Raw genomic sequence first — 19,252 nt, 5'->3', positions numbered from 1 at the left:
GGGCTACAGAACTACATAGAGAATTCTCAATAGAGGAGACTAAGATGGCTGAGAGGCACTTGAGAAAGTGCTCAACATCCCTAGCTATCCAGGAAATGCAAATCAAAACAACTCTGAGATACCATCTCACTCCTGCCAGAATGGCTAAAATCAAAAACACCAATGACAGTTTATGCTGGAGAGGATGTGGAGAAAGGGGAACACTCCTACACTGCTGATGGGAGTGCCAATTCATACAGCCACTTTGGTTATCAGTATGGAGATTCCTCAGGAAAATAGGAATCAGCCTACCACAAGACCCAGCAATTCCACTCTTAAGCATATACCCAAAGGATGCACATTCATACAACAAGGGCATCTGTTCCACTATGTTCATAGCAACATTATTTGTAATAGCCGGAACTTGGAAGTAACCTAGATGCCCCTCAACTGAGTGGATAGAGAAAATGTGGCACATTTACACAATGGAGTACTATTCAGCAGAAAAAAAAAAAAACAATGAAATCCTGAAATTTGCTGGCAAATGGATAGCACTAGAAGAAACCATCCTGAGTGAGGTAACCCAGTCACAAAAACACAAACATGGTATGTATTCACTCATTTATGGATTTTAGACATGAATCAGGGGAGTGCCAGCCTACAATCTTACTGCCAGAGAGTCTGGGAAACAAAACCTTTATTCCATGGCTGATGGAAGCAGAGGCAGACTCCTACAGCTAAACACTGAGTTGAACTCAAGGAACCCAGTGACAGAGAGGGAGGACTGATGAGCAAAGGGGTTAAGACTGGGCTGGTTTAGCCCCCAGAAACAGCTGACCTAACAAGGGTTACCTCTCGAATCCCAGACTGATGGCTGGGAATCCAGCATGGGATTGATCAAGACCCCCTGAATGTGGGCGTCAGTGAGGAGGCCTTGGGTAGTAGATCACTATTTATCCCTTGCATACAAATGGACTTTGGGTGCCCATCCCACAATGAGAGATGCACTCTCATCCTGGACTCTTGGGGGAGGGTCTAGGCCTTGCCCTGAGTGAAATGACAGACTATGGACACCCCATGTAGGGCCTTACCCTCCCTGGAAAATGAGTGGCTATTGGGAGGGTTGGTAGGAGGGCGTGGGAGGAGGGGAGGGAAAGGGAAGAGGGGCCTGGGATTGACATGTGAAGCAACCTTGTTGCTAATTTAAATTTTAATTTAAAAATAAAAAAATAAATAAAATAACCAGTGGTACCATTTGCTATCTCACAGAAATTATGGAACCGAACACACCTAAATCCGTTTGTGGAATCAATTCAGAATTATATATTTTGGATATTTTTATTCTGAATGTGTTTATACTGCTACCTTCATGATGAGAAGAGTATATTGAGTCCAGTTGGCCATGATGCTTATGAATTGCACTATTATTAGGTATTACCATATCTTGTACTGTAATCAGGGTCAAAAATCTGTAGCTAGACAGGTCTTGGGTGTTAGGTGAGAAGCTACTACTATTACTCTGCTAAAATGACACAGTACTAAACGGATTCCTGATGATATATTATTATTAGTGCATTTCTGAAGCCCCATCAGAGAAGATGGAGGAGTAGATGGAGGTTAACAGAGACCGATAACTGGTCAAAGTGCAGAGAATAAGAGACTGTGCCGTGTTCAGCCTTAAATGAGACCTCTATAACACACACACACACACACACACACACACACACACACGGAAAGAATGGGGTGTTTATGTTAATATATTTTACTTATTTATTTTTATTGAAAATAATTCTTTTATCAGTTCATTCTGGGCATGATTCCCCCTCCCTCATGTCCTCCCAGATCCTCCCCACCTTCCTAAACATCCAATTACATGCATTCTTTCTCTTTAGAAAACAGGCCAATAATAAAAGTTTTTTTAAAAAAAAAACCACATATACAAAACACCTAAAAATGGAAGTTGGGAACCATATAGATAAGCAAAGCTCAAACTTAAAAAACTCAAACTCAAACTAAAAAAAAAAAAGAAAAAAGAAAAAAAGAGTAGTTCAGGTAGTTCAGTCAAAACATTATAAGACAAAATCTCCAAAAATACCATTGAGTTCATTTTGTGTTGGCCATCTACTACTCATAATCTTTTTAAATCAGAGCCCATGTTAGGTGAACTAAATTAACCCTGACAAGTTTGTTGATGAGCATTCAAAACGTAACAGTCCAGAACCCCTTCCATACTGTTACCATGTGCTGCAAGTATTACATAACTAGTAACCGAATGTGAACCATTGAAGTTTACTGTCACTACAGGATCAAGCATCTGTAAGTTAAGTGTGTTCCTGTCAATCTTTTCTTTCAGAGATCAAAACCTTGACCTCACTCTTTAAGTGAGTTTTTTTAAATAATTTACTCTCTTTTAATAGAATTTAAAACATTCATTCCTCTTCTCTTAAACTTTCATTTTTGTGATTTATTTTCCAAGTAAGCCACAAGAAACCAGTATTTAGGAATTGTTAGAAACATGCATTTTCACTGCTATTATATGTATTAAAATGATAATATATACTCACTTCAATTGTCTTTGCCAGTAAGTGTGTATGAGGAAAATTATGCTTGTATACTTCATTGGCAACAGTGTTCACATCAATAGCAGCCACCACATGTGCAGGGATATGACTTTCTGTAATAACAAATGGAATATCTTCAGAGGTCTTCAATATCAGGTCACCATAAAGAACAGCTGAAATAGCAGGATCCAGCACTGCACTGACTTTCTTCCTTAGCTACCCAGCTTGATCTCAGACCACAGTAAAGTACCAGGCATAGGAGCAGGCAGGAAGTAGGGTTTCCAGCACTACTTCCAGGTGAACTCTGCAGCGTGCTGTGTGCTAAGACTAAGACTTCAATTTTCTTAGATGACAGCCTTCCTTTCTTATTAAGCCACATGTTTATGCCAAACACATTATTCCAAGTTAAATAAAAAAACAGGAACACATAATACACTCTAGAAGCCCTATTATTCAGAATTTTATATAAATAAATGGCCATATGTTCCCACCTTTTCTTATTAAGAAAAAGCTTAATCACAATACCACTGAAAATGCTTTTAATGTAAGTTTATTTTGTAATAACAGCTTCACTGAGATATAACATACACAACAGAAGCAGCCTGCTTAGAGTTTAATTTTTAAATGAGGTCAATTCATTGGTGTCCAAATGTAAAAGCATCAGAGCCTAAAAATTTGACAGAGCATAAGAGATAGACTGAGAAAGTATATCAGCCTAGACACATGGAGGAGGGCCTAGGTCCTGCCCCAAATGATGTGACAGACTTTGATGATCCCCCATGGGAGGAGGCCACACCCTACCTGAGAAGTGGATGGGGGGGTGGGTTGGAAGGGGGGATGGTGAAGGAAATGGAAGGATGGACTGGAGGGGAAACTGGGAGTTTATGTAAAATAAGATTGTTTTTAATTTTTAAAAATTCATTAGAAAGAAGAGGAGGAGATAAAACACTCATATTATGGTACATCTTGCTACCAAGGAAACACATTCTCAATACAGCTTCAGATTCAAAGAATCTGAAAGTACTTTGGTTGTAATTAAAAGTTTGAACTTTGTAAGTATGGCTGTTGCTATACCTCATGGCTACCATCCTGTTACCTCAAACCATGTATAAAATCAATTATGCATAGACATTGTTCAAAATCAGTAGAAAACATGGGGAATTTTAAACATTGGTTAACACAGTAGGTCCAACAGCTCTCTTTAGTAGCCATTTGTTAACTAACAATCCCCTTTACTTGGTCCAGACATTTAAAGAGAAGGAAAATCAGTGTCCAAGGAGCAGTAACTCACAAAGCAAGCCCTTGTGCAGATCATAGAACAAAAGACAAAGATAGACCCCTATGTTTGGAAAGCCACTGAAACCTAGAAAAGAGAAAACAGGGGCATAGCATCTCCAAGTAAATATTGCTTCTAGTAGGCCCAAATCACTCAGCTATCCCACAGGTACTTCCTTTCTGTGGAAAATGACAGTCCTCTGTGTCTTACACACTGGCACTAGACTTCTTAAAACCACAGGTGGCTGCCTCTGACTGACTTTAAATTTAATTGCTAGTTTCTTGATTTAGGCTATAGTTGAGGTTACAAATTATATCCTTGCTTAAAAGCACAAAAGACTTCAATCCCTAAAGCAAAAAGGTTTCTAAGCCAAAAGGTATACAAAGATTAATTTTAAAAATCACAACACTTACTAGTTCTAGCCACTGACCACTATGAGAACTCAGAATTCAACTTTGTTACATGAGATAGATGACAATCTCCATGGTGCAGCTGTTCTCCACCAAAGCAGGCGGGATGGCCTGGAGGTAGTTAGCATGACTTTCATCTTTTTTCAGGTTGACTGAAAATCTAATCATGTGCTGAATCCATATCATAGTCAATAAGTAATTTTGTGTTCTTGTGTTATATGCCCAGAGGACATAAAACCAGACAAAAAGCAACTTCCAAATGAGTGTTTCACATGGAGATCCAAAACCTGATGAACTGAAAAGTGATTCTCAGTTTTAAAGTCAATGGTAAATGCACTGCTCTCAGAGATTGGGCACACACTTTACATAGTTATAAATTAGAACCTACTGCACTATCAGAAAAGTTGTTTCTTTTAGGAAAACACACACACACACACACACACACAGGAAGAGTGTCTGAAATCCAGGCATGTTTCAGATTTTGAAATATCTGTATATACATAGCAAGATAGCTTGAGGGTTTATTACATGTGCGCAAGCCTCTACTCATTGAGCCACTGGTGAACCAACTCGATGGCCATAATTTTATATAAAATTGGTTTCTGGGCATTTTTTTTACTCTAACTAATTATATGTGATCCAGTGGAATTTTTCACTTATAGCTTCAAGTTGACTGTTAAAAAGTCTTTGATTTTGGAACATTTCACAGTTTTCTGTTTAGATTGGGATGCTCATTCTGTACTAAATCATTACTAATACTAACTTCAACTTGATTTTTTAAAAAAATTGTTTAGGTATTTAAAGCATGTTTAGTTATGCTTCTTAGGAAAATTAAACTCTGTATAACAATATAAAAAGCAAGCTGATCAGTTTCTGGCAACATCTTAAACTGGACTTCAAAGAAAGCCATCTTAATATTCTCTAATAAAATGTTCTAAATCCACAGGCTCCAAAAACCTTTGAACAGCAGAGACAAGTTTTGAAAATGCAAAGTTGAAAATGTAGAGGTAGAAAGAATACTCTAGAATTGTGCCATGTGAGCTCCCTCATTTGAGATCCCCAAGTAATTCTCAAAGGAGTTAGAACTGGGAAAGGAACCCAAGCAGGGTTCTGGAAGTAGAGGGAGCGGGGGATGTGCTTTCTGGCCTTTAATCCAATGCTGTGCATGGGTTTCATCCATGACATTTCAGTTAATATTCTGGATTTCATATTTACTAAAGGAAAGCAGTTTTTTAAAAAGGTGAGACATTCTTGTCAGAGAAACACAATGTACACTGTTGTAAATGTTGTAAGGTATGATCTATATGGAAATGACAAGGACATTTATGTTTCCATTTCTGAAGACTGAAGTTTACCTTTAAGTGGCAATAGTTTCCTTCTTTTTCTGATTGAGGCTTCTGGAGAAGCTGCAGGGAAGAACTTAGCTGGTAGTAAAAGGTGCAAATCATTCCATGCCTAATAGATAAACTGCTCATGAATAGTTACTACTGGGAGAAATATCAAAAGTTTTTAAATTAAAATGTAGAATTAAGCAGTTCATGCTGAAATAGATGCTTAAGAACTTTTGTCTTTCTTTATCATCTACTTTCTGATATGGCCCTGATAAATGTTGGGTAAATGTTTGAATGACCTCAAACTCACACCTGAGACATTTAATCAGGTAGATATGTTAACACTGACCTCTAGTTGTGAACTGGTAGATCAGATGAGTATATCCAAGGTCTATTCTTTCATTCAGAGTGACAGCTTAATTGGGAATAACAACACTGGGTATAAGTGGACCTGTAAAGACTTCTAATTTAAAATACTTGTCAACTGGTGCCACTGAGACAATAGCAAAGGTACCTCTGCCACCTGAGCCTGACAATATTCACTTGATCCCAGGAGCCACACAGGGGTGAGAATAGACACCCCACATAAATGGACATGCAGCACATGCCTCCCAAAATACATAAATACATACATACATACATACATACATACATACAATTACCTCCAAATGATTTTATTGCTATTAGCAAATATATTCCCTGGCTTTTCTTAGAAGTTGTTTATATATCTATACTCTAGACACTGTTAAGTAATTATTTGGACACATAAAATGAAAACTAAGACCCTCCCCACTCCCAAGACACCCCCCCCCACACACACATACACTTAATTTCCTCTGAAAGCCTTGCAAGTTTAGCTAACTGACAACCATGTTTCTCTGGGTCAAAGCCCTCCTTAGAGTACTGCTGCCAACACCCCACTGGTACAGAAGGTCACACCACATAGGACTATGCTGAGATATGTGGGTAAGATCTGATTACACCCTTAACGCTGCATCTTAGAACTTAAATATTATTTTTCAATAGAATTTAGAAAGACAAAGAGGATATGAAGAAGTGTCATGGGAGAGAGAGATGACAAGTCACCGTATAAAAAGGAACACATGAGGAAGCTTAGAGGCATAAAAAGTAAAGATGTCACATTAGAAAATACAACACAGTTCAAAAATGCAGGGATGAATTCTGAGGGGAACTTGAGAAAGGAAATTGAGACACGAAAATTCTTTTCCCGGAAGTGTTTCGGAAAGTTCAATGAATGAAGTGTTCCTGTGAAGAAGCAGCCACCACAGCCCCCCTTCCAGACCCACCTTGTTCCTGTCTGATACTCATGCTGCCCTGGAGCTGTCCTCAGAAAATCAACAGAGAACGGTCACTCAAAAGTCCGTTTTGTCAGGCCCACAGAGTGTGACACAGCACCGACACTATCCTTATCTTTAGGGTTATGGAGTCTTGACTTCCCAGGGCAGACACTACCCCTAAAAATTTTGTATCTAAATATCGGTAGCTGAAATTAAGAGTTGATCTGAAACAGCTCCTCCATCCAATGGGACTCTATGATGGATGACAACAGGGACATTCCACATTTGCATGGTCTGATATGATACACATATGGGTGGGTAGTAAGCATTCAGCCCGAAACCAGCGCAATTAAGGACCTAAATTTCTCTCTAATGTCATCTTAATTTAAAAGTAAACAGCTGCATTTGGCTGATGACATCCATACTGAGTTTATAAACACCAGGCTCATCAAGAGACACCCTGGCAAGCAGTCAGCACTGCACAGTGGGCAAACAGTGGAAGGGAAATTCATGTTGAAATTCTCACAAGCTACACAGTGTTGGGAAATAAATGTACTAATCCTCTGAACTTCAATTACCTCGTTAATGAAATGGATATTTAAAACAGTTCCCATAATGGACTCCTATTAAAAATAAATGAAACAGAGTCAATAAAATCTCTAGCAACAGGAGATACTCGGTATTTATTAAAAATCCCACCCACCACTTAGCATTTATCTGAAAAAGTTACAGACAAAATAGTAATGGTGGTGGTATAATTTTTATCATTATTAAAGCTAGGAAATTAGACCAGTGAGAAAATTTAAGCTGTAACTATTCAGAGACAAATTTCAGTAGTATTTTTTATGAGATTTTAGAGTTACATAGGCAGAAAGTTTTTGCAACAGTAACTAGATGGCTTTAACCACTACTATAAACATTAAGTAAAAACTGACTAAAGTATTTTAACCACCACTATAAACATTAAGTAAAAACTGACTAAAGTATGACCTCAGAACAGCACTGAGAAAAGCAAAATTTTCCTGGCCTTGTTATCAACCCATTGGCTGACAAGAGAGAACAGGAAGGGGCGGGGTAGCCCTTCCCCAAAAATATGTATTACTTGTTTTGTCTAATTTGCAGGAAGATAGTCCAAACAAAAAACTTCTAATAAAACTGTCTGTCCCCAATATTCAATGAGTATTTACGAAAAGAGGGTGGATCTTCAGATCATCTTCCATGACCTGTGATTCTTTGACCAAGACCTCGGTGTCAAATTCACAGTTAGAAGCAGAAAACTAATGCAAGAGGAAAATTCCTTTACTGTTGTTGTCTATTTGCCTTGCTAACAACTATATTGTTAACTACACAGTTGAAGACTGGGAGCTCATGAGATGGTACACTGGGTAAGAGGGCTTGCTCTGAAACCATGAGGGCTTGAATTTGAATCCCCAGCTCCAGCATAAAAACCCAGGATGGCTGTGCATGTGGCTAATCCATATGGAGTAAAACTGAGATGTATAAAGAAATAATTCCTGGTGACATGGTCTGGGTCACTACTTCAAGTTCTACCCCAAATTTAAAGGCAGCCTTTAAATGAGTCTGTATGTAAGACTTTTATGCCAACTAGTTTGGGGTGAGTCTCATTTGCAGAAAACACCCCTACTAGCCACTCCAGTGAATGCTCACTGACACATCTTTGCTCCTATGAGGAAATACATTGTAAATGTCAGCTCCCAGGGCAGGACCCTATCCGCACAACAACCCGATTCATCAACTAGCTACACATCTGCAACAAAAACACAATCTTTTAATCAACATTTCCCAGGTGCCCTAAACTGAGTTAAGAAGGAAGGGTTCTTCAAGATGGAAGCAGGAACTTCACCACAGACCAACTCATAACCTATTTCTATATGTGGACACTAAATACAGTGAGTAAATGATATCTCTGATGTTTTTTAAGGAACATGTAATATTTTCAGTCCTACAGTCTACATATTTTTCTAGTTATTAGACCTAGTTACCTGGAAATTTGTACTAAAGAAAAATGTGGACAAGTGTGAGAAGATATACTTGTGAACTGCATGCATGTATGAGAACAGATACATTTAAAGACAATCCACATCTATTGATACAAAGTAAAAACCATCCTGTTCACTGCCAAAGCTTTACAGAATATCCTGCTGAGTCATGGCCCAATCGTTGAAGTCTATGTGTGTGGTTTGTGCATATCACAACAGGGAAAACAGCAAATGTTATCAGAGGCTATCTTCGTGATGAAATTTGAAGGTGATGAAATTTGAAGGAGACAGCATCTTTTCCTCTTTGTACTATTCAATTTTTTAGAGACAGTAAGAATGAACTGCTTCTTGGTTTGCTTTATTAAGTGTAAATTGGCTTTATAGACATACATACTCTCACCATGTAGCCCAGACTAGCCTTAAACTCTTGCTCCCCCGGCTCATATTCGAAAGTTAGGATAACAGGCATCCTCCACCATGACCCAGAAAATGTACTACTTTTATAATCAGTACAAAGCAAACAGACAACTTTTCTGATATGTGAATAAAAGAATTCAATGGCCTTTTTGTTATGAGCCTGAGAAATAAGAAGAAAATACCAAAGATAAGCAACAAAAGCTCCTCCTCGAAACACATCTTTTAGGCTGTGAACACACACATAAGCAAGGTAAAGCAATGCATGACTTGATCCCACTGGCTCAATGAAAAGAAAAAAAGTTAACGTTCTTTACAGTCCTTTACAGACAGGAAAACAATTAATGTTTACATGCAGAATTCAAAAGAAATAAACTATGTAAATAGTGAACAAGTCATGTAAATGAATGGGATCCAGTCGATTACAGACTTCAACAACGAAGATTCTGAATGAGTCTTTTGTTAATTTGCGTTGAGAGAACAGAACAATTTGGTAAATGTCCCACCAGTATAAAATATTTACAATGTTCTGTGTTAAATATTACAATGTTTTGTCAATAATCAATACTTTCACAATGTTTGACATATTCAGGTAAAAGTCAAATGTAAAAAATAGGAGAGCACAAAATAGTATTCCATCTCCAGTTAACTATTAAAACTGCCATAAAATAAAACTATAGGAGCTAGAGAGATGCTCAGTGGTTAGAGCAATTACTACTCTTCCAGAAAACCTCTGTTCAGTTCATAGCACCTAAGTTGTGTGGCTCACAATCCCCTGTAAGTCCAGCACCAGGAAATCTAACAACCTCTAATGGCCTCCTCCAGCACCCACACACAGACACACACATGGTGTGTGTGTGTGTAAAACATATATAATATATAAACAATTATGGCATCACTCATAAAAATCTCCCAAACTAACCTCTGAAAATCCTGTTTCAATTCATCATTCTGAGTCCTGTTTGTTTAACAGTTAATTCTTTTTGGAAGCATATGCCTTTCATCAATATTAAGTGGGAATTTCAAACTCTATAGTACAAAATGTATAAAGTTAGCATAATTGTGATCTTATTCTATCAGTAAGGAAACACCAGAGTGAAACCAGTTAACGTGGGGGGGGGGAGAAAACGTTTACTAGTACCTTTATACGTCCTACATCTTTTTCTTAACTTTCACAAGGCATCTACACTAAGAAACACTATATAACTTCCAAATTTTCACACAAGCATTATGGAGTCAATCATTACTCATCTGACTTCAAATTAAAGGCATGATTTTATCTCTCAAAGAAAGACATGATATTGGAAGGCCAGGTGTTGTTTTTAACAAAATCTCAATTGCTTGATTTTACCAATAAAGACTTGGGAGCCAGATGCTGGAGTGAAAGCCTGCTAGCTCAGACCCAGCTGACCTTCCTCCTCGGCATTTGTCCTAGAAATCTGTCTTGTCTGTCTATCCATCCCTCCCCCAATCAAATATCCCCAGACTCACAGTACCTCCCTTCTACTTTCTATTCATCTCTCTATCTATCCTCTTGACTCCCTCTTACTCTCTACGGGCTTTTAATTAATAATTTTATGCTTATTTCCTGTTAACTGGTTGCTTGTTCTGCCTGTTGACCTATGGTTGACTTTATTTAATCCTGTTTACAATATTCAAGCAGAAAACTCTTGGATTAAAGGTGTGTGCTAGGGCTGAGCCACACCACAACTACAAACAGGTTATTCCAATAAATAACACAATCTTGGGGTTCATTCACAGTGTGATCAAATATCCTTCAACAGTCAGGCAACTTCAAATATTTATCAATTTCTTCCATAGATATTTTTAAGCAATACATAATAACTTTCTGTAACTTTATGACTGATTAACAAGTTGCTCCGTATGTATTGAGTACTTCCTACATTTTAAGTTCTATGTAAATGCCTTGTCCATGTGTGCATGTGTGTGCTCGTGTGTGTGTGTGTGTGTGTGTGTGTGAGTCTGTCTGTCTGTCTGTCTGTCTGTCCGCATGTGTCCAAGCACACAGAGACCACAGCAGGGCATTCAGTGTCTTCCTTCACTGCTTTCCACTGCTTTGAGACACAGCCCTCAGTGAAGCAGATGTCCTTTTCAGCTGACCAGTGAGCTCTTGGGATCCACCTGTCTTCCCCTTAAAATGCTGTGCCTTCAGGTACATGTAACCATGCCCAGCTTTTTCCATGGGTGCCTATGGGTGCCTGGGTTTAAACTCAGGTCCTCTGGCTTGGTGAACAAGTGTTCTTGACCCCTGAGCCAACTCCAAGACTATAAATAAATACCTCTTAAAAATGAATTTATACTCTTACAACTCCCTACTGATATAGCGGTATTTCCGTGCTCTCATTTTGTGGAAGAAGATACTGAAGCAGAACACATTTGGAGTTTGCCCATTCTTAAGTATATACCCAAGAGAATACAAAGCAAGAATCCAAACAGATACTCATATACCAGCATTCAGAGAGACATTATTCATAATAGCAAATAGGCTAAAAATTTAAATATCTACTAATAAAGAATAAATAAACAAGACTGTTATATGTACAACAATATATCATTCATCCATAAGAAAGAATGAGGTATTAGCACATACTACAACATGGATGAGCTTTGTGAACATTACATGAAGTGTTAAAATAAGCAAGACATCAAGAGATAGTTGGATGTTTCTACTTATGAAATATCTAGAATAGATAATTCATAGGCCAAAGTAGAATGGAGACTTCAGTAGCTTGAGGAAAGGGGATGGGAGTGTAGAGATATTTTTAAGTGGATGCAATGCTTGTGTCTGGGATACTGAAAATGTTTTGAAAACTAATATTGGTAATGCTTATAGGACTTTATAAACACAATTGCTCCTGCTGAACTGTTCATTCAAACACAAAGTGATACATTTTGGTGTGTGTATGTATTGTGTATAGATACATATTTACAACAATAAAATGTCTCATTGCAAGCATTGTCTAGAAGTAGACAAATGGGAATTTAGCATTTTTTTTGTTTTTTGAGACAGGGTTTCTCTGTATTGTTTTGGAGGCTGTCCTAGAACTGGCTCTGTAGACCAAGCTGGCATCGAACTCATAGAGCTCCGCCTGCCTCTGCCTCCTGAGTGCTGGGATTAAAGGCGTGCGCCGCCAACGCCCGGCTTAACATTCTTACTACTGCTCTTCTTCAAATACATTAGTAAGTGGAATCAATGATGGCAACACAGAATGGCTAAAAGATCTGATAAACAGACCTAAGTTGAGATACTGGGTCTACCAGTATGCTAGCGTACTAGAGTCCTAACAGGTCCTGACATAATGAAAGCCAAAGCCTTCTGTCACTGTTACGAATCTTTATAAGCTAGAAAATACTAGAAAACACCAGAGTGTATTTCATTACAGATCAATTTAAAACCAAAGTTCCTCAAACAGATAAACACTAGAAAAATATTTGCATTAATGTGATCAAGACCTCTTTTACAAGCAAACCTCAAACCAAAGTTATAGGGAGAGTATAAAAGTTGCTTTGGATAACAGGGCAGGCATCTCTTAATAGGCCATATATTAACTAACATAAGATGGGTGGGGAAAAAAAAGCTATCACAGAAAAGTCTGTGTATGCCACACCCCAAGTGGCAACAGCAGCAAAAGTAAAGGCTAGAACTAAGAAGGGACTTGGAAGAGTGAAGGAACACAGAAAGCCCACCAAGTCCACTGAGCCTAGACAGGAGGGCAGCTGGGTAGCCAGAAAACAGAGCTCATAGTCCAGATAAGAAACGACTGTGATTCTAACCTTCATTGTTGGATGAATTAATCCAAAATCCATAAGCACATTTTTAAGAAAAAAAAAGAATCATGATTTACACTAAGGAATTTATTTGCAGCACATTGTGTTTGGGGAAAAAAACTTAGGAGAAATCTACAAGTTCAAAATGTATTATATAGCTTATAGTAAAGTATTAAGTGGCTTTTAAATTGTGTTAATTAAAGAAGTTTCAAGGTATGGGGGGAAATGCTAACATTCTATGACTGTGCAAAATTAATAAGGCAGATAGTACAAGTTTTTCTAGCTTGCTTAATTTTAATGATGAATGAATGTAAAGATCAGAAAAAGTAGTAAAACATGTAATATTTCTAACCTAGGATAGATTGAAAAATCAATATTTGTTGAAAAGCATGTAAAAGCACAAACTACTAGAAACTGTATGCTTCTTAGCCTATCATTACTCATGGTACTAAAAAGGGAAGCAGAGAAGTTTCTGTCTTGTCCTTGTCTTAGCAACTTGAGAACACACACACACACACCACGTTTATCACTACATATAGGTGTCTAGCATACAGTATATGGCAATGGAGTTCACAAAATAACTGTTAGTGAGTCAATATCAGGAAGAAGAGGATAGATGACAAAGAAACTACTCTCAAAATTAAGCTGACAGCAACCTAATTTCTAAATAGCTACAATGTGTCAGGCACTTCATCTTTGATTCTTGAGGTCCCTTTCTGGAAGTTCTATTTCACACATCTAAAACCAAGTAACAGGTTCGAAACTGTAAGGCCAAAGTTGCACTATTGCAAAATTTGATCCCAGTTCTCTGGCTTCTGGGTAGGCCTGTAGAAGGCACGTTTCTTTCCACAGACTTAACCATGGTCCCTCCCCCTTTTGTTTCCCCTACACCCTAGTACTTGAAAATTTCTATCTTGAATTGTAGTTATCATCGCCTTGCTCCAACCCACCCCGTCCCGTTTTCGTGACTTCCCCCGGGGTCAGCGACGGCCAGCCTAGAATTTGGGTCTTGGCACTGGACAAAGGGCTCGCCTTGTCCTTTAACTTTGAACCAAATTAGGTTCATTTGACTTCACAGGCCCAAGAATCCTGCCTCACAAACAGTACTCTGGGGCTCCCAGGCGGCTTAGGCTACAAAACTTGGGGCCAGAGTAGGGGAGTCGCAGCCTTGAGGGGCGGACCAGGGCGGCGCTGAGGTGGTTTCCAGGGCAACCGAGGTCGGCTACTACCAGGTCCCGCCCCATCGCTCCGCCCCTCGGCGGTGCGTGAGCCGGAACCTGCAGCCCGGAGGGAATCTGAAAAGTTTTCTGTCGGCTCTCACCTCTCAGCGCGTGGTGCATGCCACCAATGCCACTGTAGAGCTCCAGGACACGTAGGGGTTCCATCCCTTCGCGACCGCGACCGCGGCCTGGAAACGAGGCCTACCGGTCCTCCGCTTCTCTTACCCCCCCTGTCCGCTCCGCCCACTTCGCTTCTAGTTCCGCGGCTTTTCAGTTCCCCAACCTCCTGTTGCTCAAGCTGAAGAGAGCAAGCAGCTTGGAGCCTTAGGGCTGGCAAGAGTGAGGAAGAGGACAAAGGACATTCAACTATTAATAAGTTCTCTAAGGCCTACCAAGTGAGAGGCAGCCTCTCCGTAGCCTGATTTGTGCTTTATCTTGCTTGTTTGTTGTATTTTGTAACCTTGAGTGAGAAAGAAACCCCTCAGTAGAGAGCTTTGAAGTGAATTGCTGATTAGAGCCCTTTTTTGGTTTTGAGGTTTTCTTTTTTACCCCCGCCCCCAGGGGGCTCCTTTTGTTCTTTTGAAGTCTGAACTGATCAAACATTTCTATAAGGACTAGAGCACATATCGCATGCTTCCTGGTGTGTTTGTGTTAGAGTAAGGAGTTAAATCCTGGCTACTTTCTCTAGGGGTGTGATTCTCACTTTGGAGTTAAATCTTAGGCTCTTCCCTAAAGAAGGCTCCAGAATTAAGTACTTACAGCAGAGCCCTGGAGGTGAATTAATAATAGAAAGGATCCTTGCTCTAAATGATAATAGGATTAATTCTATTTTATCTTGGGAAATACCCCAACATATGCTGTTTTTTCTTTCTTTTATTGAAAATAGGATTTTTTTTCTCTCACATAATATATCCGGATTACAGTTTACCCTCTCTCTACTTCTGTCTCCTCCCTACCTCTCCTCTCATTCAGATCCATCCTCCCCTTCCTGTCAAAAAGCAATTAGGCTACTATAGGATAATAATGAAATAACACAAAAGCTAACACACTGATATTGAACAAAGAAAAATAGAAGCCCAAGAGAAGGCACAAGAAACAGATCTACTTATTTGCACTCTCAAACAAACACTAAATTGTCCTCCCACCCCCATGCTCCCAATCCTCTCAGGAGATGCAGGGAGAGACAGAGAAAAGAGGAGAGGAGAGGAGGACATGGGGGAGCAGGAAGGTTGAGTCAGGGGAAGAATAGAGGAGAGCAGGATGAGAGATACCATAATAGAGGGAGTCATTATAGGTTTGAGGAGAGATCTGACACTAGTGAGATTTCCAGAGATCTACAAGGATGACACCAACTGGCAATCTAAGCAATAGTGGAGAGGCTACCTTAAAAGCCCTTTCCCAATAATGAGATTGAGGACTACCTTATATGCCATCCTAGAGCCTTCATTTAGTGGCTGATGGTAACAAAAGCAGACACCCACAGCTAAACACTGAACTGAACTCCTGGAACCTAGTTGCAGAGAGGGAGGAGTGATGAGTAAAGGGGTCAAGACCAGGCTGCTGAAACCCACAGAAACAACTGACCTGAACAAGGGGCCATGGACCCCCAGGCTGATGGCTGAGAGACCAGAATAGGACTTATTCTGACCTCCTAAATTTGGGTGTCAGTGAGGAGGCCTTGGCAATCTATGGGGCCTTGAGAAGTAGATCGGTATTTATCCCTGGCATTCAAATGGACTTTGGGAGCCCATTCCACATGGAGGGATGCTCTCTTAGCCTGGACACATGGGGGAGGGCCTAGGCCCTTCTCTGGATGATATGACAGACTTTAGAGATTCCCTACTGAGGGCCTCACCCTCCCTGGGGAGCAGGGTGGGGATTGGGTAGGAGGGTTGGAGAGTTGGGGGCTGCGGGGGAAGAGGGGAGGAGAGTGGGATTGATGTGAAGTAAGCTTGTTTCTAATTTAAATAAATAAAAACAATTTTAACTGAAAAAACAACAACAACAAAACCCCACTAAACTGGAAACAATAATATATTATGCAAAGGACTTTAGTAGATAAAAAAGAGAGAAGAAAAATATATAAATAAAGTAAAAATATTAAGATAATTTAAAAAAAAGAAGGAAGAACCCTGACACCACATTATGAGGCAAGGAAACTTCAAAGATGCCATTGGGTTCATTTTCTGTTGGCCATTAACTGCTGGGCATGCAGCCTACCTTTAAGAGTAGTTTGTTTCCCCAGTGAAACACCCTTGGAGGAAACTACATTTTCAGTGGCAAGTGATTATTAGCTTGAAATTAGTTCTGGGTTAGGAAGGTGCTCCACACACTAGAAATATAAACGCCAGCCCAGCATCAAACCTTCCTGCAAGTTACGTTAGTGCAATGGTGGCACAAATTTTGTGAGAGTAACCAGCCAATGTCTGATGATAGGACTGAAGGCCGACTCCACAAGATGGAACCCATACCTGACACTGCTAGGGTGACCAAGAACCTGAGAAGAAATAGCTCAGGGACCTAAGGTAAAGCCCAAACACTACTATTCTAACAATTAATTAATTATTCTAAATGACCCACATGTGCTATTAACATCACATAGCCACCGCTGTTTCTAGGCCTCCAAGTATTGGGCTATGCTCCTCAATATATAGTCCCAGGTTGATCTGTGGAGGTTCCACTTTACACTGAGACTAAGTGGCCATTTGGAAAAAAGGAAATACTTTTACTGTAAAAAGTGTCCTATATTTCTTCTCAATGCTGTCACAGGTTAACTTTAAGTCTTGATGGGAGGAATTTGAGAATATGGTTTGTAATAAATATATCTGATCCATTAGAAACTTAGCATGTTGACTCATGTCATGTTGTTGCTAGAAGTACACAAGTGTGTCTGAATTTTAGAACTGCTTGATACATTTTACTGTGGTCTATAAGATGAAGTTTTTAAATAACTAATATACATTGTCCTTTATGTGTTCTACATTTGTCACTTACTTAGATAAGAAAGGGTTTTGGGTGGTAGAAAGGTAACACCAAACTAGGATTTAGCCTTGGCATCGCCAGTAAATGGCTGTGTGACTTTGAGATAACCTGATCGATGGAGAGGAAGGGGGAAGAGATGGTTACTAAGGGCTCTGCAGTTCCAGTACACCATGGTTGAATTAGTATCTGAAAAAGTAGGCTCTGATTTAGCCCGTATTCAAACTGAAATGTCTAGACAGAAATCTTTTGAAATGTCCTAAGGAAGTAAGAGTATTTAACCAATTCAATTTATAGAAACAATATACACTCTAACATATAATTAACAAAGTTTTTATAAGGTTGATCATGCAATATTAATATCATCAATAATAGATATCTATACATAAAATGTAAAAGAAACTATATAGTCCCAGAAATTTATTTATACTCAACAACCAATATATTAAGTAAAGCTGTAAATCTAAGTCAATGTGACAAAGGATCTTACTTGGTAGGGAAAGGCAGTACATATGCATATGGCAGAGTTAATGAAAATAATAGCTCTCTGAGGGACAGAGGACCAGACCTCACACTAGCTGGTGACATATTGATGACAATGACTTTTGAGTATCTCCACAATGTGGCCTTAACTTCCTCTTTTTTCTTGGTCTCTGGTATTATAACTGCTTGGCACTCCCCAAACATCCCTTCTCTTCTCTGCTTATATTGTTTGCTAGCTTCTTTGTCTTGCCCAGAAATCTCGTGGAACCTTCTTACTAGACTCTTAGGATATAAAGTCCAGTTCATTTCAATTACAGGGGCTCCCTTACCTGCTAAAATGTTGATCTCCTTGTTTTTAAAACTAAACACTTTCCATTTCCTCTGGCCCAATTTTCACCTCACATGAACCATGTTGTTTCATTTATCCTCTAAAGTTAATCACATGTGATAGTTACTTCAAGAATGGAAACTAGGGCTACAGAGATGGTTCAAGGGGTAAAGCTTTTTGCCACCAAGCCCAGGCTCCACATGGCAGACGAAAAGAACAGACCCCTGCAGGTTGTCCTCTGACATTTACTCGTGTACTGTAATGCAAATGCACTAATACAAGGTGCATGCATTGGTGGTACAGATTTGTGTTCTTTGAGGGGTAATAGAGAGGCATGGTTAGTGGCAGCAAAATGGGGAGCCTCTGAATAAGAATGTAAGAGTAGTAGATAAAGGATAAAGTTTAAAATTAAAAACAAATTCCAAAACTTGGAATTTTTAGTGAATTTTCTCTTACAATGGAAAATTATTAAATCAATATATATGAACACCAAGAAAATAAAGTTACATATGTATCACAAATAGTTAAGGACATATAATCTCAAGGAGTATATTAAAATAATAATAGCACACTCTCAATCATTGAGGGGGTTCTTTGAATGTCTTGGAATCCTTCTTTCTCTCCTGCCTGTCACTAATATCTATCAAAACTCACCAATGTCTGCCAAATGCTTAACTTAATTTTGGCACCGGGTAGGAGTGGCACATGCCTTTAATCCCATTACTCAGGAGGCAGAGACAGGCGGATCTCTGTGGGTTCCAGGCCAGCCTGGTCTACAGAGCAAGCTCCAGGACAGCCTCTAAAGCTACAGAGAAACCCTGTCTTGAACCCCCTCCCCCAAAAAATAATGCTTGTGTGAACATAGTTGAGCAAATGTCCTTGTGGCATGATTGCTCTGTATAAGTTTGCACTCCCACCATCAATGTAGGAGTGTTCCCCTTACTTCACATCCTCTCCAGCATAAGCTGTCATCTGTGTTTTTGATCTTAGCTATTTTGATAGATATAAGATGGTATCTCAGAGTCATTTAGATTTGCATTTCCCTGATGAACAATTTTTGCCGTGACCCACAGCCAAACACTGGGCTGAGCTCCTGGAGTTCAAAGAGAGGGAGAAATGATCACGTGCATAAGGGAAGTCAAGATAATGACGGGAAAAACCACAGAGCCATCTGACCAGAGCTA

At 39.3% G+C, this 19,252-nt stretch overlaps 1 protein-coding gene across 8 annotated transcripts in view; it reads right to left on the bottom strand.

Moving 5' to 3' along the window:
• The window catches only part of Trdmt1 (tRNA aspartic acid methyltransferase 1), a 49,792-nt gene extending 35,277 nt beyond the window's left edge, over positions 1-14,515 (bottom strand). For 5 of the 8 annotated variants that reach the window (XR_005880734.1, XR_005880735.1, XM_040755463.1 and 2 more), the window contains exons 1-2: positions 14,380-14,515; positions 2,544-2,653 (exon numbers count right to left, since the gene is read on the bottom strand). Coding sequence is in view for 6 of the 8 variants with exons in the window: in XM_040755463.1 (XP_040611397.1) it covers positions 2,544-2,653; positions 14,380-14,443 (174 nt within the window). In the remaining 2 variants the exon portion in view is untranslated. The remainder of the gene's footprint in view (positions 1-2,543; positions 2,654-14,379) is intronic. The other 3 variants (XM_040755464.1, XM_040755465.1, XM_040755467.1) reach the window with 1 other exon arrangement.
• Between the last annotated feature and the right edge of the window lie 4,737 nt (positions 14,516-19,252).

The sequence above is a fragment of the Mesocricetus auratus genome, unplaced genomic scaffold (genome assembly GCF_017639785.1).
Source record: "Mesocricetus auratus isolate SY011 unplaced genomic scaffold, BCM_Maur_2.0 Super-Scaffold_100013, whole genome shotgun sequence".
NCBI classification, from domain to species: Eukaryota; Metazoa; Chordata; class Mammalia; order Rodentia; family Cricetidae; genus Mesocricetus; species Mesocricetus auratus.
Note: the sequence above shows the minus strand (reverse complement) of the source record. Positions and strands in the feature narration are given on the sequence as shown.